The sequence below is a fragment of the Condylura cristata genome, unplaced genomic scaffold (assembly GCF_000260355.1).
Source record: "Condylura cristata isolate star-nosed mole 26May11 unplaced genomic scaffold, ConCri1.0 scaffold00008, whole genome shotgun sequence".
Lineage (NCBI taxonomy): Eukaryota > Metazoa > Chordata > Mammalia > Eulipotyphla > Talpidae > Condylura > Condylura cristata.
In genome coordinates this window covers 46,555,579-46,568,307 of record NW_004567109.1, presented here as the reverse complement: position 1 = coordinate 46,568,307, position 12,729 = coordinate 46,555,579, and the positions used below count along the sequence as shown (strand labels likewise).

General features: G+C 36.0%; 1 protein-coding gene across 2 annotated transcripts in view; it reads right to left on the bottom strand.

Moving 5' to 3' along the window:
• FAM73A (family with sequence similarity 73, member A) overlaps positions 1-10,169 on the bottom strand; it is a 64,618-nt gene extending 54,449 nt beyond the window's left edge. The window contains exons 1-5 of one of the 2 annotated variants that reach the window (XM_012722704.1): positions 10,112-10,169; positions 7,361-7,474; positions 6,075-6,252; positions 3,977-4,113; positions 916-1,042 (exon numbers count right to left, since the gene is read on the bottom strand). In XM_012722704.1, the coding sequence (XP_012578158.1) occupies positions 916-1,042; positions 3,977-4,113; positions 6,075-6,252; positions 7,361-7,459 (541 nt within the window). In that variant the 5' untranslated portion in view covers positions 7,460-7,474; positions 10,112-10,169. Of the gene's footprint in view, positions 1-915; positions 1,043-3,976; positions 4,114-6,074; positions 6,253-7,360; positions 7,475-9,380; positions 9,402-10,111 lie in introns of those variants that run through there. The other variant, XM_004679138.2, reaches the window with a different exon arrangement.
• Between the last annotated feature and the right edge of the window lie 2,560 nt (positions 10,170-12,729).

Sequence of the window (12,729 nt, the reverse complement as noted above, 5' to 3'; positions counted from 1 at the left end):
CAGGCAGATCGACGAAGTACACTGCTGAGGGGAGCAGCGGGCGGGTCAGGAGAGGTCTGCCACGCCATGTGGTCTCCTCCGGGGGCAGGCGGGAATCGAACTCATGCGGAAGTGGCTTAAACTTCTTTGTGCTGTGCTTTAACCCGCTGCGCCATCAGGGAGGGCCGTTTTATGGCTAATTTTTATATAGTTTCACAACTACCTTTCAAAATATCTCCCTAAATTGGAAAGAAAATTGATAAGTGAATGGAAAAAACTAGTTGAAAAGAAGCTACCAGATTGATAAGATATTTTCACTGTTACAGAAACTGTAAAACTGAAAAATAACAGGCATGTAAGTCTCAAGTGAAGTTTCTTATATTTTTCTTTCTCAACAGAATAGATCTTAAATCACTATGATACAAACTTGGTGAATTTGGATGGACATATCACCGAACCACAGTAAAAAACTACAAGACTATTACTTTTAGCAGACACCTAAAAGGCTCCAACTAGGAATTTCATATTCCTGCTACAGAACATTTTTATGATAGATATGTGCCTATTTTCTCCTAAATAAAAAAAGTTACCAAAATAACTAAACACTCAGGGAAAATAAAAATATTTCAAAACTTCAACTTTAGTAGATCTATGAAAAATATGTAAAAGAAAATGGGCGAGGGGCCCCCTGGTGGCCTAGGGGGTAAGTCTCAGCACTAAGGCTTGAATTGGAGCCCCACTCAGCACTCTCCTGTCTTGCCCCTGCCTACTCTCCTCAGCAGTGTATTTCAGTCAATCCACCTGCATTCTGTCTCTGGTAAATCCACTCATGCCCTTTATCTCTGGCCTACACCCCAGTTTTTATATGCATAAATAAATAAATCTTTTTTTTTTTAAGTGAATATAATGTCTTAAAACTGTATCATGTTTACCTACCCATCAAGTATAAGTTCTCAGGAGTGGTCACAGGAATATTAACAAGTTTAATATCATCTTCATCTGCTTTGTCCCAGGAATTAGAATTGCCACAAGCACAGCTATGAGAAGAATTGACACTCTGGACCTAAAATTAAGATAAAAGTTACTTCAAAATTTCTTCTGTGACAGTGCTTTGTGAACTTTGATATTTATTTATTATTCATGTAAATCCTACTCCTTATAAAACAATTCATAGAGTTTCTGAGAACTACTTCTGATTATATTCAAACTTAGAAGTCATAAGACTAAGTATGCTAAACTTTGCTCAAAAATGCATAATATTATGAACATGAAGTAATCATTTATATTAAAGAACCAGACAGTTATTTTTATATTGCTTACTGTTTTGCTATTTACCTATAAATTGTAATCAAAATAAATTGTAACCAACTTGATTTCAGGTAGCAGCTTTATTTTTCTTTAGAACTTATTACAGTATTGATGTTCTGCTAAATCATTAAATTGTAAGGTCTCTATTATCTTTACTTCCCTAGCAAGGTCCAGTGAGCCAGACGCACTTTGAAAAAACCAGACTTACCTTTTTATCTCCCTATTAGGTGGCTACAGTTGGCTCTTCTGGCATCTCAAACTAACTACATCAAAAAAGGAGTTCTGTATTTTTCCCACAACAAAACTCTTCTTCTGTTCAAATTCACCAGTAGAATTTTCACTCCTATAATTTCTGAAACTGAAAATCAAGAAGCCATCTCTTTTTTGTAAGAAGACTTTATATCAGTTTATAGATCTGCCCTCTCTTCATACTATTGTTATAACCCTCACTTTCAGGGACTAATTAAAAGGCAGAAATCTGCATTCACAGCGCTAACAGAGAAATGACTAGGTTACAGCCAAGTGTACTTAAGTGGTTCCATTTTGAAACTCCCTTTCTCACTTCTAGTCAAGAAGAATAGTTTCCATTTTCAGTTGGGAAAATTCACAACAGAGGGACTTCTCTGACGGATATAGTCCAGACTACAGAATAGGCATATACTTCATTATTCTGTTCATTTTCACAGAGGCCTCTGATCTAAACATTCTTTCTGTAGAGTTGCCTTTAATATTCAGTTATTTTGGGCCCTCCCTGGTGGCACAACAAGCTAAAGCACAGCACTACGAAGCTGGCTGCAGCCACTTCAACACAAGCTCGATTTTCAGACAGGGAGGTGACACACATGGTGTGGCAGACCTCTCCTGGCCTGTCCGCTGCTCCCCTTAGCAGCCTGTTCTCCCCATTCCGTCTCTGGTGAATCCTCTCACCCCCTGCACCTCTGGCCTGTAGCCCAGTTCTGTATGCGTAAGTAAATAAATATATATTTTTTAATTCTGCATATTTTCAGGCATTTAAGAATGGGATAGCTATACATACTCCAAAGAAGTAAGAAGACACAGAACAGAGTATGGTGTTCCCTAAACTAATTTTTAAATATATATACATGGGCCCTCCCTGGTGGCGCAGCGGGTTAAAGCACTGCACTAAGAAGCTGAAGCCACTACCGCATGAGTTCGATTCCCGCCTGCCCCGGAGGTGACCACATGGCGTGGCAGACCTCTCCTGACCCGCCCGCTGCTCCCCTCAGCAGTGTACTTCGTTGATCTGCCTGTTCTGCTCCCCGCTCTGTCTCCAGTGAAGCCTCTCGCCGCCCCTGAGCCTCTGGCCTGTACCCAAGTTCTGTATGTACAAATAAATAAATCTTTAAAAAAAAATATATATATATATATACATGGTGGTAGAGCACAATTCCTTGAAGCGTATCAGTGTTGTCTCTAAGAAGGGGAATTCCAAAGATCAATTTCATATTCAAAGATCAAATTGATAAATGTACAATGTACATTTATCATTGTACATTTTTGCCTTGTCTTTAGTAGAATATTAAAAATAATCCTATCTAAAAACTGTTTAAACTATAATAGATTTAAAGAAATACTACTTCATTCCTCAATTCAAGCAATAATATGTAAATGTTCCAAAGAACGAAGCGAGGAACTCTGAGCTTGGATTCAGCAAGCCAAATACTTTTAAACCTAAGTGAGTTCATCATCAGTTCATCTTAGCAACTTCATATAAAGTTTGGCTGCATCTTCCAGTTTTTCTTAGAGCATAGCTTTGAAGCAACACTTCCGCATTAACATCATTCTCACAGAACCCCATGAGATTACAGCACGTAAAGAAAACTGGAACCAAATGACTACATATTTACAAAAGGACAATTCTACAGTTTAAAGAAAACTGGCTCAACCAGATGATTTTTTAATTCCTGTCTATACTTAGAGTTATCCTAACTGTATTGTAATAGTATAATCTCCAGAAAAGTGGGAGGCTCCAGGTTCCTGCTCCATCTAATAGAGGTAGAGCTGAATGGGGGGGTAGGAGGGGAGAAGCTAGAAAAGACTTTGGAGAGAAGAATGGTATGCACAGAGAAAAGACCTGGAGGGAACATAGAGCAGAGGGACACGTGAAGATGTTCTGCTTGTTTTTCAGCTTTGGTCTTTCACCAGGAACTTGGGATCATGGAAGGAGACACATAGAGTTGAAACATGTACAGATATTTGGAAGAGATATTTGGAAGAGATGTCAGTCTCTGGGAGACTGACAGTGACAGTCTTGATTTGTACCTTGATTTTGTTCTTTTCAGCACTGACGTGCTGGAACCTTTCTGCCTTTTCCCAATGGTTTCCCATCAGAAAGTGCCTTACATTTGTGGCAAATTTTCAGGCCTCAGAAATTCAGCCTGTTTGGCTGGACATTTACCAACAGGGGATGGGTAACTTGGTGTTGTTTTACTAGGAAAAGTTTAGCCTTTCTTTTCTTTCTACGTACAGTAATTCTACTAAATTTCTTCTCTTTTACACACTAAGAATATTTTGTCTTTATGTGGTAGATGGCAAAACCCACTTGGAACATACAAGTTTGGGTACTGGGTTACTCCTCAGTTTGCCCAATATTAGTATGACATTGACTACAACAGAAAACAATAGAAATAGAAACAAATTTAAGAAAAATATTTTTTTCTTTACTTACAGAGGCCAAACTCTGCGCAGAACCTGAATATTTGCTGAAAAGTCCTCCATTAACATAGTTGTAAGATTGAGATCCTTTGTCTTTGGCAGAACTTAAAGATAATGTCAAATTCTGTCTACTACTGGAACAACTTGAACCTATCAAACACATTAATAGTAAACACCAATGATTAATTTTAGATAAAATTTAAAAAAATATATATATATACTATATTCATTCAGAAAGTTAATTTTAAAACACATTGCATTTAACTGTGTAAATTATTAAATGTCCCCCATTTCTGAAAATCGACATCTCTATATAATTTTTTTAATATTTGGAAACTCTGCTCCTAAAGTGAAAAATAAAATATTCAACTAATTAGTCAGGGCAATAGTTGAATAACCTATTGTAATAAAAAAAATACTGGCAATTAAGAACCTCCAAACTATAAATTCAATAAAATACAAACACTTTTTATTCCTAAATTAAATTTTAACTGTATCTATATGGACAACTAATCTATGACAAAGGAGCAAAGAATATGCAACAGAACAAGGACAACTCTGTTTGATAAATGGTGCTCAGAGAACTGGACTGCCACATACAAAAAAAAAGAATGAAACTAGCATGCTGCCTCACAGCAGGTATATTTTTACTGTCTCCACATAGTAATATAGTAATTAGTTTTTTATATTTGTCTCTCTTAACCATCATCCATTCATTTAGGGCAGAAAAATGTGTTGTAGTTTTATCTTAATGCAGGAGTTAAGACACTTCTTTAAATTCTAGCACTTGTTAGTTATATGAACTTGAGCAAGCAGTCACTTATTTTTCTACATTCAATGTTCTTTATGTATAAAATGGGAACTATCGGGACACAAAGGGTATCATCTAGTACCTCTCTGGGTTCTTCTAGGCAGGCAAATAATCAAATAAATATCAGACAAACAGATAAGGGGAAAAGCCATATAAAAGTTTAGTAATAGCATGTATACCTCCTATATTCTTGGGAGAGACTCAGGAAGACTGAGTAACATTCTCGCATGGTTTTAGATGATATTTTAAATAGTTTAGCTAAGACAAAGTTGAGGAAGAAAAGGCAAGTCAGTTAGATACTTCCAGGAAAGAGATAAAGGAACTAGTTCTCTGGGAATAGACTCCTACAGAGAGAAGTTCAGATATAAATATCAAAAACAGTCTTCACCCCATTTTCAGAGTACCTCCCATTAAATAAACCTCTTGCCAATGACATGACTTGGGGAGGCAGAATTTGCTCCCTTACAGAACAATAACATAGGATTATAGTCTTAAATTACAGGTTGCTATGAAGGTTAAATAATGCAGTGATTATATGACATTTAGCACTGAATTGAGATCTAATAAAAATCTCAGTGAGAACCATCATTATTTTTATAGTGTTCATTGCAGTGGCACAAAACACTCATTTATTAATTATGTACTGGATAAATTAATCACAATAGCAAATAATACACTAAGTAATACATTTAAAAAAATAAATCCAGCATGCTCAACATATAATTATTAATATTATAATATATACCATATCTTTAACAAATGCCACAGATCCTTTAAAGGCCAGCAATTCTATTTCTTGAATTTTATATACTAAAGAAATAAACAGACAAATATAAGTAAAGATACATGCCCTAGAGGGAACAATAGAGAATTGGTTAAATAAATTAAGAATGTATGTGTACAAAGTTAAAGTAAATATTAAAACAGAAAACATAGAGATATATTAATTAACCTGGAAAGATATTCTTACACATTGTTAATTATTTTTAAGGCAAATGACAGAAGACATTATTGTAACATATAAATTATTTACTTCTATATTATGATAAATGTTATATCTCATATTTAAATGCAAATACAAATGGATAGTTACTTCTAAGCAACAGAATTTCAAGTACTATTTTTTTCCATTTACTTGTCTGTATTTTCTAATCTTCCCAAAACTTATTATTTGTATTACTTGTGAATTAACAACCAAGAAAAGAAAATTTCATGACTAAAACAATGAAGTCACTGTTTTCTCATTTATGATTTACCCACAAAATTCCTTTTTAGACTTAATTCAGCTATTTCCACATACCTTTCTCTGATGCTGATCTTTTAGTGTATTCAAGTATTAGGTGCTCTGGTTCCCATGGTAATATTTTTCCTTTCTTTTTTCCACGTCTTCTTTTAAAGTGATGGGCCAGAAAAATTACAGATACAGCACTCACTGCGGTTACCACAAACAATTTTCGAGCCACTGGGGAAAATTTGATCTGAAAAAGATATAATTAAATTGAAAAAAAATATTTTATTTGATCACTTAAAAATGTAAGAACTAAACTTACCATTAAGCTAATCAAGAGAATATTATTTTACTCTTCTAAATGCAACTAGCCAAATTCAACTTTAAACACAAGAAAAAAATGTACTAATTTATTATTCACTACTGTGAAGTTCTCAGGTAAATATTACACACACAAAAATCCAACAGAGCACAAAATAATTCAGTCCCACAATATAATAATGATTAATTCATGAAATTATATCTATCTGAATTAGGGTCTCCCTGGTGTCACAAGGGATTGAAACAACTCAAGTATCCTGTGATGGATAAACTAAATGTGGTATATAGAGGCAACAGCAGGTTATTCAACCTGGAAAAGGAAGGAAATTCTGACATATATTATAAAATGTGTGCACCTTTATAACATGTTAAGTAAAATAAGCCAGGTACAAAAAGACAGTGTATGATTTGCTCATGAGGTACCATGAGTAGTCAAATTCATAGAGCTAGAAAGTACAATAGTGGCTAACAAAGGCTGGTGGGAGGGAGAGTTGCTGTTTAATTGCAGTAGAGTTTCACTTTTGCAACTGAAATCAGCTCTATGATAGGTTGTACAACAGTGTGACTATAACTAACGCTACTGAATTATTACATTTAAAATCATTAAAATGATCACTTTTATGATATGTATATTTTCTCATAATAAAGCAAAACGGAAATTAAAGGACTATAATCTAACAGATTTATTCACAAAATATGATTTGTTCAAAATAACTGTAATAGACTATGTAAATTCATTTAAGGAAAATTTTTAACATAACATAATCTCCATTTAAGAGTCATAAGATTTTAAAATCCCCATGAAATAAATAAAAACCTAGTACATAAATTTTAAATTAATTTACATGACTGACTCTCGGGGATTACAACTGAGATGGAAAAAGGCACAAAATGATGTAAAAATAAACTACTATATTATAAAAAAATTTACACGACTGGGCCATCTAAAACTTCCATTGAAATTAAAATACTACAAACAAAAGATTCTCTAGGCAATATAGCTATTATTAGACCTTATGTTTGTCTCATATGTTTACCTGGGAGAGCGAATAATACCAAGACAGAGGAAGATCAAACACTCTTAGCACCGCTGTCTTCAAGGAAAACTGTGATTCCTTAACTGTTTCTTCTGACATGACTCCTCTTCTAATCTTTATTAAATGAAACAGAATAACATTAGCCACAAAGATCTCTGTTTACTCTACACTTGTTTCTGATTACATGTTTCTGCTTTTAGAAGTAATTTAAAATCCATATCTTCCAAATCATCTCCTTTTAAATAATTCACCCTGGTGCTGCTAGAGGCTAAGTCTCAGTACTATAAAACTATCCTTAGTCACTGCAAGCACAAATTCCATCTCCCACCAGCGAGGTGATGCACATAGTGCAGCAGACCACTCCTGTCTTGCCCACTGCTCCCCTCAGCAGTGTATTTCAGTAGATTTGCCTGTTCTGCTCCCCACTCAGTCTCTGGTGAATCTGCTTACCCTGCGCCCCACCTCTGGCCTACGCCCCAGTTCTTGTATGTATAAATAAATAAAATCTTTTAAAAAATAAATAAATAATGGGGGAGAAAAGCAGTGCTAAAAGGAATCTAAAATCATTCTGGGCCTAGAAAGAAACCTGACAGTTCACTGAGCTTCAAAACTCTTACCTTTATTTTCTATCTGACCCATTTTAAAAGATCTTCAAAAAAAATCACACATATGTTAAGTAATTGTGATATTGTTTTGCTGCCACATTTAATATTTCTTTTTATTGGGTAATGCTATATAAACATTATACAAAGAAAATAAAATTCATGAGCAATCTCTCCATAAAAGCTTATTTGCTATCTTCCCTTCATCTCTCTGCTTTCTTTTTCTAGACACCAGTAAACAACTCTTAGTATCCTCCCTTGTCCAGACAATCTGAATGAATAGTATTCTTTTTGAGTCAAACACAGTCATACACTAAGTCCTCCAATAACAATATGGTCTCCGTAAAGGTCATTTTGTTATAAAGGGGGAAAAAAATCTCAGTGCACTTTGAACTAAATGGCATTATTCAAGAACCTACTTCCCTTACAAGTGGTTTTGCTTCAACTCTCCATTTTCAAAAGCAAAGAGGACTTACTATACTTCTTAAGGTGGAGTATTGCTAACTAGTATTTACTTTATTCTATGTTAATGACAGTGTCAATTTAATTTCCCCCTTTATGTTCTAATGACAACTTTTAGTTTCAGTATAATTAGTTCTAATTAAAGTATACTTAATTGAATCAACAAACTATGATAGAGATGTATTATTGAAAAATACAAAGAAAACCATGAAGAAACAACTAAACCAGTGAAAAATGGATCTTCTAGGAAATGAGATTAAAGGTGTAGTTAGGTTAGGTGAGGAACCAGTACTTTTCATCATATTATCATCATTTCATTGTTTAATTATATGACTATATAACATTATTTCCATTCTTAAATATTTGATTTTTTAAATCATCATCTACACTTGTTACTTTTTAAAAATACTACACTACAAAGAGGAAAAAATATTTGTATTCTTCCCCCCTAAATTGACAACTCCTCTTTGAGAAACATTTTTGGTAACTAAACAGATTTTATATCAAACCATCGTTGCTAATGCATTAAATATAATATCAGTGTGCATATTATATTTTAGAAAGAGAAAAATTCAATTAACCCAAAGCAAATTTCTCCATAATCGAAGGTTCTAAATTTTTAAACACAAGACCACTCAATTGTTGCAGTTTAAATTTTTTGATAGATCTCTACTTTGCATTCTAACTACCTCGTTTGCCTTCATTTAAAATCAGTTAGGAAGTGATACCTCAATCATTCGTTGGACATCTTTTCCAAAAGTCATTTCAGTTACTTTCATAAGTTATTATGAATTTATTATTATTACGTATGATATTTTATTACGAATAATAAATTCATAATAAACGTATACATTTATAAGTTTATTAAACATGAAGGTAGTTTCACAGCTACTCAAATTGGTTAGAGAGGGGTCTAAAACATCATCAAAAATACTCTATTATGTAATATTACTCACTTCTTTCCATTCTCACCACTAGAAAGTTAACAATACGTGTCAAAAACGGAGTTCATTTCTTAAACATCGTAAATTCGATTCTATAACTTGAACTTCGTAAGCCAAGCAAAAATTCCAGAAAACTTGCCGTGCAGCAAAAATCTACACAACCTAACATTGAGGAGATACTTTAGACACAATCAAAATGCTTAGTTGTAATGACGGCAAAATAACCATAAAGGTGTGTGCAAGAGCCAAGATTTCTTGGCGTCCTCCTTCCAGAAAATGGATGTTGAACTTTATTTACAGAAGGGTCCGACGCCACAATCGCCCAGTTGCTAAATTTTCTCTTAAAGCACCTTCAGTACAATGTAACATTTGTCATCTAAAAACCACTCGGCTGAAATCACAAGCATTCAAGCACAAACTCAGACTGCACCAAAGATCCCCCGCCACTGCTCTTCTCTCCTCTCCGATCCTGGATTTTCTTTACTAAAAGCACCAGAAACGGGAGTTCCCTCTCGATTCCACCACCCAGAAGCTCGATTTGGTTCTCAGGGGTCACCAGCCCAGCCTGATTCAGCGCTGCCCGCGGGCCTCCCTCCAGCGTGGGATGCCCCTGGACTTTCATTCATCTACCCAGCACTGAAAGTGCCGACGACCAAGGCCGGCGCCAGAATCGATGCCCCGCCCCTCGGCCCTGCGGCCATCCAGACCCCACCCGTCCCTGCGGCTGCCCTGCACCCGCGTACCTCGATCCCTGGCAGGTGCAGCAGGCCCACGCCTGCGTCCCCACGGCTGCCGGGCACTGAGTGGCAGCTTGGCCGCCCGGGCGGAGTCCTTCCGGGGTCAGGAGTGGGAAGGTGGAGAGAAAGTGGCGGGGGCCTTCTGGCTTTCTGCGTGAGGGGCCACGTGTGAAGCACATCCCGCCATTTTTATTTAGGGTACAGGCTCCCGTCTTGCCTGTTGTATATTGTATCCTTTTAAAATGCTGTCAGGAAATAATATCGTAGTTTTTAACCTTTTGAGGAATTTGGGACCATTCTGTAAATCTGGTGAAGACTATAAGTACTTTCTTACAGAAAAATGTACAGATACGCTTGCAAATTATTAAAAGAAAATAAAACACTTTTTAAGTTTTTTTTTATATTAATTCAGACGACTGAACACCAATCTGTGGATCCTAAGTGAAGAACTTGTACTGTAGACACTCAACCCCTACACAAATGAATGTTAAGAGGCATCCCAGCCCTGTATGGATGATGAACTTATTATTAATTTCATTTGTCTTTAGTTTTTCTTCATGTTTCTGATTGAATTGGAAAACCAAAGATTATGTGAATATGGTCACCTATAAGGGGTTAGGTAGGCTACTCACTTCTGAATTCTTTCTGATATTCATTGAACTAAAGAAGCAGAACTGGGGGTCAGGGAGAAAACAAAAAAATGCTTTCTCTATGAGCAGTTTTGGGATAAAACATTCCATCAGAACTGCAACTTTTAAAATTACAATCGCTGCATATATTTGTGGTGAAAGTCAAAATAAATTTGTAACTATAGTTAACATGTAAGGGCAAATGTTACTATCTGCAAAACAAGAATGTTCCTTTTCCAGATTACCCTTTTGTCAAGTAGAAAATAGGAAGAATTAGCCAATACCCATGTGACATTAGTAGATGATTAGTAACATAAAATACACAGATTGAGTTTTATGTAAAAATATTTTGCACTTGTACAGTTATGTAGAGCCTTTGACATGTGAAGAACCTGGAACCTGTAAAGCTCTTTCGTTTATTCCCCAAGCATTCTGCTGCTTCCATCTCGCTTCCTGCAACTGCCAAGCAGCCTAATGGGAAGAACAGAACAGTAATGACTACCAGCTAAAGAAACTTTCTAAGAACATTATCTGCGTTAATTTCACAATAAACATCATGAGAGAAATATTGTTCATTGAGTTTTAGTTTACTCTTTAACTGGAGAAAAAGAAATATAATATTCTACTTATTTTTCTAAATCAGTGTAATTTGCTCCAAGCATCCCCTCTCCTCAATTGACAGGATATTTAATCTTAATCATTATTGGGTGAATCAATTAGGAAGTTGTTAGCTTCCAGCAAAGGAAAACCAAACAAACAGTGGCTTAAAAATAAGGACAGGCTATTCCATATGGATGCAGCAGCAAATCTTATGGTTATCTATCTTGAACTGGAAAAAAAAGAAAGAAAAAAAGGAATTTGGATTAATTCTACAGGTCCATTCTTCATCCCAGATAACCAGTCATCACGTAATATTCACCAGAGACTGAAATTCATGGGAGTAATATTAATTGTTTCTACTGTCCAAATATTGAGGTATTTGCTGAACGAAATGTTAATGAATTTGGGTACGTATATATGCATCATATTAGAACAATGCTGTGGAATCAAATTGCCAGGATTTGAATCTTTTCTCTGCTACTTACTATGTGTGAGTTCTTAGGCAATGTACCTACCTTCTTTATGCCTCAGTTTCTTCAGTGGGGTGTGAGGGAAATACATGTAGTAATATCTGTAAAGCCCTAAAGTTCTTATGTAAATGTTTGACTTGGGTTACTTCTACTTTCATGGAATAAGAGCATAAAACTATTTCAATATAATTGCTATCTTGTAATCTTATATATATATTTTATGCATATAGAAACATTACTTGAGAATGCGGTCCACAAGTCTCGCCAAAATTTCAAATGAGGGCCCTCCCTGGTATCGCAATGGGTTAGGACTCAGCACTACAAGCTAGCCTCAGCCACTTCAGTATGAGTTCAATCCCCACCCCGGAGGTGATCCATATGGCCCAGCAGACTTCTCCTGACCTGCCCGCTGCTCCCCTCAGCAGTGTGTTTTGTCGATCTGCCTGTTCTGCTCCCCATTCTGTCTCTGGTGAATCATCTCACCACCCCTGCACCTCTGGCCTGTACCCCAGCTCTGTATGCATAAATAAATAAATCTTTTAAAAAAAGTGTCAAATGAGGGATCCTCACTGGTGGCACAAGGGGTTAAGACTAAGAGCACTATGGAGGTCTCTACAGACACTGCAGCACAAGTTCAATCTCCAGCCAGGGACCTAACCACGTGGCACAGCAGACCTCTCCTGTCTCGCCCCCTGATCCCCTTAGCAGTGTATTTCAGTCAATCTGCCTGTTTTGCTCTCCATACTGCCTCTGGTGAATCCTTTCACCCTCCACATGTCTGGCCTGCACCCCAGATCTTGTATGCATAAATAAATAAATCTCTATAAAACAATGTCAAATGAGTATGGTCAAAAAATGGTTAAGAGCATAGTACAATCCTGGCACATATTTCCAAGCTATTTGGCACATTAAGAGGGACGTTTCT